Source organism: Astyanax mexicanus, chromosome 11 (assembly GCF_023375975.1).
Source record: "Astyanax mexicanus isolate ESR-SI-001 chromosome 11, AstMex3_surface, whole genome shotgun sequence".
NCBI classification, from domain to species: domain Eukaryota; kingdom Metazoa; phylum Chordata; class Actinopteri; order Characiformes; family Acestrorhamphidae; genus Astyanax; species Astyanax mexicanus.
The window spans coordinates 4,394,671-4,410,396 of NC_064418.1; the positions used below are offsets into that span (position 1 = coordinate 4,394,671).

General features: G+C 37.8%; 1 protein-coding gene across 4 annotated transcripts in view; it reads right to left on the reverse strand.

The window, feature by feature from the left end:
- clybl (citrate lyase beta like) overlaps positions 1–15,265 on the reverse strand; it is a 92,854-nt gene extending 77,589 nt beyond the window's left edge. For 2 of the 4 annotated variants that reach the window (XM_015603957.3, XM_007227774.4), the window contains exon 1: positions 15,191–15,265. In XM_015603957.3, coding sequence (XP_015459443.3) covers positions 15,191–15,234 — 44 coding nt within the window. In that variant the 5' untranslated portion in view covers positions 15,235–15,265. Of the gene's footprint in view, positions 1–8,104; positions 8,226–15,190 lie in introns of all 4 variants that reach the window. The other 2 variants (XM_022680624.2, XM_022680625.2) reach the window with 2 other exon arrangements.
- Between the last annotated feature and the right edge of the window lie 461 nt (positions 15,266–15,726).

Genomic DNA, 15,726 nt, shown 5'->3' on the forward strand with positions numbered 1-15,726 from the left:
TGTATTGAGAAGTGTACTGAATGGAGACACCACCACATCGTAAAGCCATCTTTAGCTCCCAGCGACCTGGCAGAGGCTCTTCAACACATCGCTCAGCTCTGCCATCCTTCTCACCCTAAGGCCATTTACACCTTCATGGATCTAATGGGCAGCGCCATGGCACCACTAGGGTTCAAATTCCCAGAGCTCAGCTCAGCTCTGCTGAAACAATGTCTTATCTGCATTTTAGAGGCAGAGTAAAATGCTTTTTGAAGCCCTTTAGGTCCTCGGGGAGAGAGCGATTAATATGGATGTGCAGATTATGATTTAAAACAAGAGTTAAAAGCACAGCACTTTTGACCGTGCTCTAAAACGGTCTTTAAGTAGATAATCTATGGCAGGACATTCACGTCAGGTATAAGGCACCTTTCCCTGCCATACATTTCAAGCTCCACACACTACAGAGTAACAATTGTGCACAGATTATTATTCCACTCATGAAAAATTACAGTAATGTATCCTTATGTCCAGAAATCAGAAAATCACTGTAGATTGGCTTGAATATCATTAAGACTTAGAAGCTATTCTTTCTTTAGAACCATAAAAAAGGCCTACAGAGGTTCACATTCTAGCTATCCATGCATGATCGATATATATGATATATATTTCTTTCTTTTTTATATAAATTTCTTTTTAAATTTTCTTCCATTTTCTCCCACCCAATTCTGCTACTCAGCTGAATATCCCCAATCACTAGTGATGCCACAACACAAGAAGGTTGAAGACTAACTGCTGTTGATGCAGCATTGCCGAGTAAAATCCCAGCGCTACCGCTCGGAGGAAAGCGCAGCGACTCAGTTCTGATACATCAGCTCACAGATGCAGCCTTGTGCTGATCAACATCACCCTAGGATGATGAGGGGAAAGAGCGCCATCTACTGTACCCACCCAGAGAGAGCAAGGTCAATTGTGCTCTCTCGGGGCTCCGGCAGCTGATGGCTGCAAGCTGCATAACTGGGATTCGAACCAGCAATCTCCCAAACCTAGTGGCTGCACTTTAGACCACTGGACCAATTAGCACCCCCTCCCCCAACTAAATATTGCTTATTGGAGAGTATTTTAACAAGTTTACCAGATCTGAAGTGTAAATATTTTAAGCATTGGCATTGGCCAATATTGATCTGAGCTATGTGTTTAGACTATATTTGTCTAATTAGTTGATCCTGAAAGACGTTCCCAAATTAAACTGAATTTCTGAATGTCGAGACTGCCTGGTGAGTTCTCTGTTGTATGGCATGGTATAAAATAAAACATTGATTATAAATAAAACATATGCGAAAAGGCATATTACGCTGTAATTTTAATAGCTTAACTGAGCTGATTGAAGACAGACACTGTAAAACACTGAGGAGGAAGCTATTAACAATTAGTGTAGGAAACCCTACAAACTCTAGATGAGCCCTTCCTTCCACCGCCATTAGAGAAGGAGGGAGACTGCAGCTGCAGCTGGTAGTAAGGGAATAATGCAATTCATTTGTTGCAGAGGTTTTACCACAGTTAAATTGAGTTTAGACACAACATTGTGGTCAAATTAGTGAAAAAAAATAGCCTTTCGCTCTTATTATAAAACAGCAACAAATTAAAATCCAATGCTCCTTCTAATCAATGTGGGTTTTTAACAGTATAGTTTAGTTGCCAAGCAAAGCTATTTATCTAGGCAGTAAACTTTTAATTGCATAGGTTAACATGTTAATTCAACCATTTCATCAACTCTACTTATGGGAAACCAGTATGGCTGGGGCCACCAAGGAGAAATCTGGAACTAAAGTTCTGTACTTCTAACCAGCCCCATTCCCATGATAGTCTTTGCTGTTTTAGCATCCAGGACTTTGAGGATATTTTAAGAAACTCATGATAAAAGGGCTATAGAAAGTTGTGACCAAGTGCTGCTGCCCTTTTCCCTATCTTAGGTGGAAAAGTGTAAAGAAAAGGCACTAAAACTTTAGTTATGATTAAATGTGGTCTGAAACTGTATAATGCTGAACCAGTACACACAGTAAGGAGTAGAACACTGGTTGTAAATGAGTGTCTGCAGCCATGAGACATATCCTAGTAACATCCAGCAGTTAAACAAGCTTCCTGTGACCAAGAAACCGCTACAATGATCTTCACACAGAGCTGCTGTAATCCTTAACTCCGGTAAATGATCTGACTGTCAATTTTTCCATCTCTAGATCAGAACTTATTTGCAAGTGACATTTAGATTTAAGTCTTGGATGCAATACATGACTTTTAAAGCCGGAGCAGAAGTTAAACTGGACATATTACAGTACACGATATTCGCCAGATTCCTGGCAACACGGTCCACCATACATATTACTCAAATTACCTATAGAAGACTCAGATGCCAACATGCAGGTACACAAGCTTGCTGCAGTGGTTGTTTGTGCTACTATTTGACGCAAAAAAAGTAAAAAACGATGTTGGGTAAAGTGATTAGTTGGTCAGAGACATGGTCAGCATGGTCTCTCTACACATTACTTAAAGAGCTAGAGGTAACAAAATGATTGGATTGGTGGCTGTAAATGTAGTAAAAGTAGTAGTGGACTCCAACTGCGCTAACTGTGCAATAGTGCTACCGTTAGACGATGTAATGAAAAATGTCAAAAATTTAAAAATTCTCTTTTTAACTGCAGTTTTCATTGGTTCAGTTGGTTCAGGCTTGATTTGGTGAGTAGTGCTCCCACTACCAGATTCCACCTAAAATGAGGTGAAAAAAAATATATATATATATGTTTGATTTTCTGTAACTGAAGTCCGATGTGACTTTGAGTCTAAAAATCAAGTCTCAGCCCATCATACACTACACAACTTTCACTCCAACTGTCAGATCTGACTGCACCAGAGTCTGTAGACTAGAGCCAATTAGCACAGGCTCACCACAACTGGAAATCAGGGTTAAAATCTGTCTAAAAGTCGTGTCATCTTATGAGAGAAATCCCAGTTTGGCTGAAGTCACTAAAGATAAATCTGTAACCAAAGCTCTGCAGAAATCCCACGATCCTCCATCAACTAAATATTTGCCGTTTTGGCATCAGAGACTTGGAGGCTATTTATGGAAACACATGAGATGATAACAGGACTGAAGGAAGTCATGGCCAAGTGTTGCTGTCCTTTTCCCGAACCTGTGTCACAGAGCGGTCAGCGAGGAGATTAACAGAGCAACGTGGTGCAAGGGAAATAAAAACAACCCACGTCACCGGCAAACCTCGGCTCAGGGTCAGAGCTGGGCCAAACGGCATAGTAGTAGCCTGTGCTCCACTACTGCAGCACAGCCCGTTCAGCTCCTTAACAGCGCACTAATGATCCTGTGATTAAAGCTGACGCGAGATAAGCCCTGACTAACGCTGTCAGCACTGTTTCTACTATCGCGCTGCAGACGCTTTCCTGAAGGACGGATGCTGAGGGAGTGGACTTTGAGGCTCATTGGTGGTGCCAGCTTTCACCCAAAACAAAGCTGCTCCGTTCGGCTTCACTTAGAGAACCTCTGGCTCAGGATCCGCAGCCCTTAGGTTAAGTCAGTGGCAAAAATAAGATTAAGGGAGTTGGAATGCAGGAGCAATCAACCACTGAGTGGCAGCCGGGAAAAGAAAAGTCCCCGCTATAGAAGAACACGAGGAGGAGGGTTCAACAGAGCCGTGAGCTTTGATTAGACTCCTGCCTTTAACCGCATCCGATGAGTAAGCCCGTCCACCCCCACGTTTTACAGCCAGTGCTGACCTGCTCTTTTCCTGTAAATAAGTGACGTGTTCTTAATGGTGTACAGACCCCGCCATGGGAAAAGGTTTCCAGCCTCATCAGTCCTTCCTCGTAACAAAAGCGCCACATTTCATTGCACCTCCATGAACAAAGGAGTTTGGCTGGCCCTAAATACGGAAATAAACTGAGGAGAATGGAGGCCTCGGGGACGCTCGCCTCACAAGTGACCCTTTAAACCTGGGGTAAAACTTGTGGCGTCAAAACAGAGATTAGCTGCTCCTTTTCACACTGGAAGAAGAAAAAAAAACTGGAAAAAGTCAAGTGCAGACAGCTCCTGACAGTTGTTCCCAGTTTGGAGGGGGGTGGAAGAGTGCCTGTCATAAAGCCGGGGCTAGGAAGCACTCGAGCCAAGGCTATAAAACGCTCGCTGGGAACTTGAAAGCCACGAAAGCGAAGTCGAGCGCTGCCATCTGGAAACAATAAACAAACAAAAACTAACCAAACAAACATTATGTGTAGGGGGGTTAGAGAAGAAACCCTAAACCGTCGATTGTAACCAACTTGCGGAGGGAGAGGCGGCGGCTATATACTGTAGAACTGCGCATGCATCATTAGGATGAGGGATGTGGACGTAGACACCTGTCCATAGAGAATAGAGATTTCTGGGGGAGTGTGTGGGGAGCTTGTGTCCAAGCGAGTGTGTGTGTGTGTTATATGTGTGTGTGGGGTGGGAGCATGGCTTGTTTCTAATGAGCTGCAGCCGCACTAACAGGGCGCTATACTCTCAGTGATGTGACCAGGGGCCCATCACACACCCCATTAAGGGGACAAAGCAAGCAGACGTCCTCGCTCGCCTGCTTGGCTTCCACCTCAAACGTCTGCACCCAGTCACCACACACATGCACACACACTCACACTCGCACACACTCACACACGCACAGATAGCGATTGGACATCCACATGGGGCGGGATCACCACGAGCAACCATTCAAAACAGAGGACATCCAGGTGGTGCACACAAGAGGCGGAGTTACACACCGAAAGTACACTGGGCCCTGCCTGCGTCCAGGAGCTGATCCCACTGAGCTTTAAAAGCAACACAGAAACAACATCCAAACATCCAAGGGCAAATTACAGCCCCACGATGACCTTGAGATCTGAACAAGGGTGTGTTTGATGCTCTTAATTCAGTCAGGGCTATTCTCAGTTTCAAAAAGCAGGACTTTTTAAATGAACACACACAGTAAAGCAGTGATATGGCGATATTTTTTTGAGATATGTACAGCTCAGCAAATGCTCAGACTGATGTCTGAACATGTAACATTTAGCTGTGTAGTTACAAATGACAAATTCAGTAAAGCAAGCAAGTTGAATGTGGATATTTTAGTGATTTTTTTGATGTTATATTATATATAGGTAGATAGGTACATAGGCAGACAGTCACACAAACAAATATCGTGCATTCCAATTGCAAACTGATTACTAAGACTAACTAGATTTTGAAATATTGTATTGATGAGTTGAGATAGAAGGTATGTACGTAAATAAACAGACATACAAACAGAGCGAAAGACAGACATACAGATATGGTACATATTTTTATATACACATTTGCATAGTATGTACCAATACTAATGACTGTATGAACTAGGGGTGGGCGATATGGCTCTAAAATAATATCACGATATTTCAGGGTATTTTTGCGATAACGATATACTTGGCGATATAGGAAAACTAAAATAATTTATTCATTTCAGGAATATAGTATAAGAGTATAACAGAATAAGCACAATGTGGCAAAATAAATAATATAGCATAAAATAATATAATGCAGCAAATAATATTGCAGAATATTTAGTGCATGCATTTAAAGTGCAAACTAAAACAATTATACAATAAATAAACCTAAAGCTTCACAGTAAATAATAGACTACTTTTAAGACAGAAAAGCCCTATTATCACAATATGGATTTTTAATATCATGATATTTCTGTGTCACGATATATTGTATACGATATAATATTGCCCACCCCTAGTATGAACAATATCATATTTATAAAATTTCCAAGTTGAGGTAGTAGGTTTGTAAGTAAGTAAATAAACAGACATGCAGACAGATATAGTGCATTCTATTTACTAATAACAAATAGTTTCAAGTATGTAGTATAGCATAAAATGTAAAAGTTGAGTTAATTCAACTATCCAAGATACTTGGAGAACATACTCAGAACCAGTCAGTTTCTGAGTGTGGTTACAGTGGAAATGGAATCCTAAAATAATATCAAGATATTTTATGGTATTTTTACGACAAGGATACTCTTGGCGATATGACAGAACACTGAATTAAAAAAATATATTTAGAGAATACACTACTGCAACAAAATGAAAATTAAATTTTAGCATTGCATACAATATCATAATGCACACCCCTAACTGAGAAGCAATAATTTTATCAGATTTGTAACAGTAGAAGTCAATGATCCAGAATGTCATGATACTAATAATGCACTCAATATATCTCCATATATTCAGGATTAAAGTAAAATAAATTATACTGCCTATATACCCTAGCAGATATATAATGGGAAATGAGAACAGTGTATTTTTTTTTTTTTTTTGCTAAAAACAGTAAAAAAGTAGTATCCTGATGTGATAATTAGGGGTGGGTGATATGGCACCATATTTCAGGGTATAATATTGTTTGTTCACGATATTCAAAAATGTTCAATATGATATATTTCACACCATTACTACTTAGTTTGTAAGTAGGCTGGTAATAAGAAGTCCAGATTAAATTTGTATAATATAGAAAAAAAAAAGAAATGTGACCAATATAGCACTCTTAGACAAATCAACAGACAAAACATATACAAACCATTAAATAAAGAAATAAAATCACTGCAGGGTTCAACACTCTCAAGGTGTATGATCTAAATGTACAATAATTACTTTTTTGTATTTAATTTAATCTAATCAAAAGCATATCTAAAAACAGTGAGCTTCTGTAAAGGTAAATCCAAGCCCATCAAACAAGAACTCCCTACGTCTCCCTACGCTAACAGCAAATATACAGAGCATAAAAAAAAACAATTATGATCAGAAAAGCCCAACAACATTAACTCAGCATTTAATTGCTTCAATAAAATTAACAATAAATCACTTAATAAATCCATAATATTCCAAGTGCTGCAGGAGCCAAGGCTTCAGCTCAGTGGGTTCTAACGGGCAGGAACATTACAAAGCATTTATAGAAACTACAACTGTGTTTTAAAAGTCCAGAGCATTTTGCAGCACCACCAGAGTATACCGCGTGCCCGCTTTTGGGTCTCCCAGCCAAATGGAGACAGATTAAGAACGTGTAACTCATGATGGGCAGCTCCACCTATCGTCCACGGTCCACTGCAGCACTCACGCCGCCCGCTGAGATGCCTGTACCAGGACGCACTCATTTCCAAAGATAATGAGAAGCGATGAAACGTTGGCGGGGCTGCGGACCCTCACAGGGATGTCAGAGAGTGGGACCCAACCTCGAGGCTCCACGCTCTACATTTACATGTGGAGCACCATGGGAAACCTGCTCCTGCTATTATTACTCCTCATATTGCTTATGTTCTGTAAATATTTCATTTTTTTCTTTCATCCAGTCATTAAACAAAGGAGGGACATCCTTTCATCGCATTTGTTCCAAATGCAAGCAACTCATTCCTCTGTAAGTTGTGTTTGCTGTAGTCTTTTATATAGAAACTGCTTATCAGACTTACCACATGCGGTTTATAGCCCTCAGTGATTTACAGAGGCGAATTACTAAAGGCTATAAAAGCTGCAACAGACAGAAATCAGCTTCTCCAGAAATGCATGCAGTCAAACGAATATGCTTTGTGTTGCAGAATCAAATATCTAATGGATCTGTCGTGATTACCCAGCATGCCTGTAAACGATCAAATGTTGACATGGATGATTTACGGCTGTTTAATTGGGAAAATATCTTAAGCATAATCACACTTTAATGACTCCAATAATGTTTACGACTCCAATATTTACAACCTTTTAATGAACGCTTAAACAATCTGCTCCTGACAGTGCAGAGGAAAGTGATTCATTAACTCGACATCACTCAATTACGCAACTCGAAACATGAAACCACCTCAGTCATCCTAAAGATAATATAATAAATAGCCTTATTCAAAAATTAGTTCAAATCGTAATCGTGTATTACTGTAAGAGCTGAAAATCAAACTTGCGAGAAATGTAGTTTTTTTGGGGGGGTTTCAATTCTGAAACTCTTCACTGGCTTCAGAGTAAATAGGCTCTCCTAGTCTGCTCTCCTTAAAATACCAAACTTTAGCAGAACATTGTGAACACTGACCTCATGAGGAAACAGAGAGAATCACAGCTTTACTGCTTCGCCACTACACACTCCAACCTGCAACCTGCTCCTGCTGCAACTGCTGTAGCTGAAATCAGTCTGCGCTGACAGAGAAGAAGTGCTAAAGTTCAATACAGAGACAATTAAAAACAGTAAGTCCACGAGAAAATAAATAAACTAAATTCAGTCAGTCTTATATATGTTTAAGACATTATATATGGTTAAGACATATAAATCATTAAAATTTTTACTAACTAATTAATAAATTATCAATTCATTATTATTTATAAGCATTAACATATATAAGCATAACTATGTTTTATAACTGTTTCAAGTAATGCTATTTGTGACCCTTATTATAAAAGGTATAAAAGCGTTACCAATATTTTAATATACATTATTTACAACATCTGTTACTTAATGATATTTATTACAGTGTGTGTTAAGCTAATCGTAATTTAATGTTATTAATATTAATGATATATAATTTATCAATCAATGTAACATTATATTGTATTAGCTAAAATTGAAAAGGAAAAATTTAGATATAAACATTAGATACACACAGTATATACACAAAGGTGCATAGAATACAATATTTAAATGACACATTTTTTTATGATTTTATAATTGAAAATAAATAAGTGCAATATGAACAAAATCAAGAGAAATTTAAATCCTCTGCAAGATCGAATATTTAAATATGGCAATTTTAACACAAATTTTAACATAAAATAAAATAAAGTATTAAGTGTGCATTACACATTTCTCACACTCAACAGTACTTTTTTATTTGATTAAATTACATTTTGTATTGTTATTTATATTATTGTTGTTGTTTTTATATGTGCAAATAACTGATTTGTATATTATTATTTTATTACGTATTGTGCTGTTTGGATAAATGCAATAATGGTAAAAAAATAATAATTGTGTGTGAAAAAAAATGAATTTCTTAATAAATATTTTTACTATAATGATTTAAAATAAACTTTTTTTTCACATTGCATATAATTCCTTAATCGTGTTCTTTAGCTACTGAGCTCAGTCTAAGCGCTGGAGTGCTGCTGTGGTCGGAGGTCTGTTTCAGGACGGGACTCTATCGCAGCATTGTTCTCACATTCCTCAAAGGCCATGTTTATACAGATGCGATTCCGTGGCCTATCGGAGGTGCTGCTCTCTGGCCAAGATCCTCTGCTGATCAAAGCGTTTAATGCAAGAGCAGAGGCACTTGTTTGGGTCGCTGTTTTTGTCTGCAGGGACCCGGAGCACAGATCTCCATCTGTTGGCCGTATGGATCTTCTCAGTTACTTCCAGGACAGAGAGTGCACCGGACTGCCGTCCCTCCACATTCAGTTTACTCAGCTGGCCCCTCAATCCTGTTACCAGCTCTTTGTTTTCCCCCCAAACCAACATGTGTTAAGTTAATGCTCTGTAACAAATTTCAAAGGCCAGCTTAGGAGGGTCAACAACAGGTAATAGAGCACTTTATTGATGTGCTGCTCTGAAAAGAAAGAAAGACAGAGTCTGTCTTTTTGGAAAGACGTGTGTTGCTCTTTCGTTTAGTCATGTTTTTAAGAGTCTGCACTCTTTGAAGAAAAATATACAAGCTTTATTCTTCACCTGTTCTACAGCTCTGGAAAAAAATAAGACCAACAGCTTCTGAATGACTTTCTCCCAAATTCTAAATAAAAATACTGTAATTTAGAGCATTTATTTGCAGAAAATGAGAAATGGCTGAAATAACAAAAAAGATGCAGAGCTTTCAGACCTCAAATATTTAGAAGAAAACAAGTTCATATTAGTGCTGCAACTATTAGTCGATATAATCGACAATGTTAATTATTTAAATTTAAAATTTAAATGCCTTTTAAATCTCATGTTTAGCTGTTTTTCTGTTGTTTTTAGAGATGGAGGACATGGCAGAAATAATCGTTGACTAATCGACTAATTGAAAAAATGATCATCAGATTAGTTGACTACCAAAAAAATCATTAGTTGCAGCTATAGTTTATATTATAAAATTCAGAAATCAGCATTTAGTAGAATAACCCTGGTTTTTAATCACAGTTCATGCATCTTGGCATCATGTTCTCCTCCACCAGTCTTACACGCTGCTTTTGAAAAACTTCATGCCGTCACTTCTGGTTACAAAATATCAAGCAGTTCAATTTGGTTTCAAGACTTATGATCATGCATCTTCCTCCAGAGGTTTTCAATTTAGCAAAATCAAAGAAACCCAACATTTTTAAGTGGCCCTTATTATTTTATTTTTTTTCAGAGCTGTATTTAGTACAAATATAAGTACAAATATCCCAGTCTATCCATTCATTCTCACAGCTCAGACTGAAGCATGTGGTTGCTCTGGGCCCAAGTGGCTTTTCTTTTCTTCAAGTTGTCCTAAATGGATTATGGCCACACACACCTTCTCTCTCGCTTTGGCCACCATCACCAATCAATGTGGAAATGACTTGTCAACACATCACTGTTTGCTCAGCTCTCACTTGTTTTTCTATCGGATTCCAAAGGTAAAGGGCAGCAGATGAGTTGAGCAGTGGGTTTTAGACTTATTCTTTATTTAATAAAAAATGTTTTTTAGTTTTGTTTGGATATTTCTTAGCCATTCTATACGAGTTTAATATTAGAACTACTTCATTTCATGTCAAGTACATTTTTAATTAAAGTAAAATATGTCAAAATACATATTATGGGTGCAATTAACACAACTTACAATGCTGTGTCTCAATTTAAAATGAATAATTACATTTAAAAAACAAATGTCTTAAACAGATTCATTATTTTTATTATTAATGAACAGGATTTACAACATTCTTAACCATATAAATTTAATAATTATTAATCATGTCTAACTAGAGTCAATAATAAAAAAAAATAATTAGGTGAGACATTATTTAACCATTTATTCATTTACGTTTAAGTTTGTTAAGAGTCGTAAGTACCGTACTGTTATCTGATGTACCCTTATTGCAAAGTGTTACAATAAGTGGAGATATAAGGTTTTTGCATGACATTATCCAAAATGTCCTTTATAGGCCTTATTCTTTATTATGATGTAATATATGATATAGCATATATACAATCTTAATATTGAAAGACATTTTTTTCAATGCATGTTATATTATTATTAAACATATTAATTTATGGTTCCTAATGTACCGGTAATATAAACTTAATAAACCGACTGGACAAAAAAAAACATACTGTGAAAAATAATGAATATAAATTAATATTAAAATTTCTTTTCCCTAAAAATACTAACAATGCCAACATTCACAATGTGCTCTAAATATTCATTTATTAATTAGGATTGGAAAATTAATAAAAAAGTATTCAAAACCAATAATCAGAACCTAATAATCCAACATAATTTTCATGCGAAATCTAATATTTTTTCTCTCACTGTATATGTTAATGTACTGTCCGCCTTAAAACATACCATCACATATGTAATCACATGTCTTCAGCATGCCCAATCTACAATACAGAAGCAACATGAAGGAGAACTCCAACAAAAAAATCTGTATCCACTGTGAATATAAAAAAAATTGGCCCTTTTAAAAAAAATGTACTTCATCATTTCATTAATTGAGGTCATTTCACCCAGCGCTAAAAAGTGATTCCAAAAGAAAAACATTTACTGATAAAAATCTGAGGTGTTCACATTAACCACCACCACATCGCTCAAGACTAATCTCTACTAAACTGCATAAAACAAATGACATGGTGTAATTCTAGCAGAAGGGTGCATAAGAATCTATTAAAATTCACATTCCTCTCTAATTACTTGGTAAACTACGGCCATTAGAAGAATTCACCTTTGATTTATGCTAAATGCCTCCCCGGAAGGGGTTCCCATTGCTGCCAGGTATCTCAGGGCCTTTGCACAGTTGTTCTTAATTGAAAAAGTTATAGTAGCACATTACACTTCAGGGTTTTATAACCTGCGCTATAAAGCCTTGGCAGGCCTCAAAAGGAGAAGCTGCCCATTAACTTCTAGGGCCCAGGCCTTGGCAGAGTAATTGCCAAGCTCTAGGCCACTTTCATCACTTGTCGAGTCCATAGCAGCAGTCAATGTTTCCTCTAGGATGCTGCTGTATCTGTGACAAGCGGGTGTTGGTGACAAACCACAGCCTGTCGTTATAACACTGAAAGCAGCCGGCTTTCCATAAACCACATTCACTACAGGGTCTGGAGCAAGTTCAGAGCATGCAGGCAGCCATGTGTGCAACCTCACTTCCTAACCAATTTACTGTACATCATCATATTATCTGAGGGGGTTACACAATATCAAAAGCTAATAGAGCATCTCCAGCATCGTGCCGTTGTTATCCAGTGCTTGGACCCCTAAAATAAAAAGCATGCGCTTCCTCAGAGCTCAGCAAATGGTTCCATCTTCCAGGGAACAACAATAACAACAATGAGAACTGGTGGCTTTAATTAATTGAGCTAAACACATCCTCGCGGCAGCGCCTCGGAGAACCTCGGTCACTAAATCTGTCACTGTACACACCTCGTGCTCACACACACACACACACGAGCTGAGAATATGACGAAGCCTGGCGTGACAGTCACTTCACACTGTAGATGAGCTGGCCCATCAGCACAGCGCCTCTGGAAATTCAGCTGCCTTGAATTAAAGCCACCTGGCACCATGTTCTGATGACCAATATGGACAGCTTACTAGGACCTTTAAACCATGCCTTCTTTGTAATTGACATTTAAACTGTTTGAAGTTCCCCATTAAAGTCTCTCAAGATGAATCAGCTGCAGATGTAGCCAAGCATCCTAACAAAGTACAGTACTGGCTGATTAGGGTCGGACACTCAACTGATTTGTTTGTTAAAAGGAAACGACTTGAGCAGAAGACTTGAGCTTCCTCTCTTTCTGTTTGTTACTTTTAGTCCATCTGTTTTAGATCTAGGGGTGTGCCATATTGTAACATACACAATAATACTGCCAACATTTCTGAATATTGAGAATATCACATCAGGGTACTACTGTTTTGCTGTTTTTAACAAAAGAAAACAGATTATATTTGTCCAGTATCATTTATTCTACTTTAACCCTGGATATATGGAGATATTTGGAGTGCATTATAAGTATCATGACTTTCTGCATCATTGACTACTTAATTATTTAATTCAGTGACACAATGGATTGATGAATGTCAAATAGTGTCACAAGATAACACCTTATAAGACAACTCCTTTAAATGTGGGCATTTTCATTATTTATTTATTTGTTTTTTTTGTTTTGTTTTTTTTGCGTAATACCATCCCATAACTTATGGCATGCAAGTGTTTTTGGAAACAAGGAAGAGAAAAGTTTTTTTTTTTTTTTCTCCAGTGTTTTATGTTCATATCCACATATACCCAATCACAGCAGTTTAATTTAGCAGTTTTTTTCTTATTTAGTATTTAGTTGCAAAGGCATTAAGTTAAAACATTTCAGACACACCAATATCTAATAATATAAAAGCCAATCTCACAAGCTATTTCCAACTAGTGCTTATGTTTACTACAATCAACAAATTCCCCAAATAGCCCAAGCCAACAAGCCAAAAACGAAAAGCAAATTCAAGCCAAAGACAAGGACAAAGATGTATGCACAGTAAAATACATGAGCCTATGTCAAAACTCCATTACATATTTCTAAATAAATGCTTCCACACACAAGCATTTTAGGACTACTGGCATTTCCACAGCAGACAGACATTTCAATACAAAGAAAACACACCCAATTTTAACATTCAAAAGTACATAAAGAGATTAACACAATCAGAAAATCTGAACTCCTCAGAGCCTTGCAGTCCTCAGGGTCCAGTACCCTGCATTATTCACTACCATTTATGTTTAAAACTCACCCACTCACTAAAGGACTGCTAATGAGCTGATTAGTTGAATCAGGTGCGTTGGGAGCTTGAGTGCGCCTCCAACAACAGGACTGCGAAACATTGCTTTTCTTATTGATATTTTAAGAGAGCTATAAGTAAAATCAGAGCAATGTTTGATTATATTATATTAATGTTAGATTATATTATATTTAAGAGAACTCTACTTGCACACAAATTCACATCTTATAAATGAAAAGGGAATGACAAAAAAATAGTCAAAATAACAACACAAAACTTTTTCCTATGAACAAAAGCGGCCTCTTAAATTTCGTTCACAATTGGGTCTAAATCTGTTAGTGAGCACTTCTCCTTTGCTCAGATAAACCATCCACCCGTCACTGATTTTTAGGTTTTTATTGGCTGTAAGGTATAATAATCAGCAATAAATTTTAATTGTTTTTAGTCAAAATAACAACACAACCCTTGTGTATACCCTATTCAAAAATACATAGCTATATATATATATACACACTATATATACGTTTGTCCTATTGATCCGTTCCACCTTAAACGGTGCCTCAGGTACGCTCGCTTGCCTGAACTATTTAAGGTGGAACGGAAAGTTCGACCAAAAGTGCCTGGTCTCAGCGGTCAGACGTGGGGTTGGCTGAGGACAGAGAGAGTGTGGAGAGCTACACACATTTATTTGTGAGTATTTGTGTAAATAGGGAGGTCTACAGTCGGGGGTCTGTCTCAGAAGCAGGTCACGACTGTCCGCGTTTTCCACAGTTAGAAGCTAACGCTAATTAACTAGCGTTAGCTTTCATATTCCCAAAAAAGTAGCCAAATAATCACCGTATTCAACTAGAAACATCTCTTAGCTGAATGTCAGAGCGGAGAGCTGCATAAATACTGAAAACATACGATTTCAATACTTTCAGAGACACATTTAAATATATATTACAATACTACCTTAAATAAGCCCCAGACTGACCGTGTGTGTTAAGTAAATGTATTATAGCTAGTATTACAGTAAAAAGTGTAATCTGAATGTCAGCCACAGCTCCGTGTTTCTGTCTGTCAGCTTTACTGCAGCTTTATTACAAAAACAGCCCTCAGTCCGAGTGTTTATAAAGCAGGTCTCACGCTCAGAGTGTTTATAAAGCAAGTCTCACGCTCAGAGTGTTTATATAAAGAGAGCGAGCAGCGTTAATCAGCTGTTTAACACTTACTGAACCGACTCCTTCCTGCAGCCTCGGCTTATGCTCAGCGCCATGTTTCCACCCTCAACGCAACGCGCCCTCCCATTGGCTGGCAGCGTCACCACGTTGCACGTTTGAAGACTTTTGATTGGCTGAGGGACGGAGGGCGCTCGTCGCTGCTGATTTAAAGCTGTAAACCAAACGGTATTTTAAAGGTCTCATTTTATCGTTTTTAATTTATTTTATATAATATCTAGTTGTGGTCTATAGTTTGAATGGAGGCCATTTCAGCAGTTTTTTGTGAAAAAGACTCCTCCAGTGATCAGGTATAGCGCTGCTTTAGTCTGGTGGAGGAGTGGACTGGAAGAAATTAATATTCATACATGCAAACATATCACCTCTGATTGGCTAACAACATTGTAAGGCAGTGAGACAAACAACAGTAAAAAAAAATAAAATAAAGACATTTTTACACTAATAACAGTCTTTGCAATGTCAGATGTTACTTAACAACACGTGTAATGCCCTGCTAAGTGCAGTTCAGACACTGACCCAGTCTTAGAGTC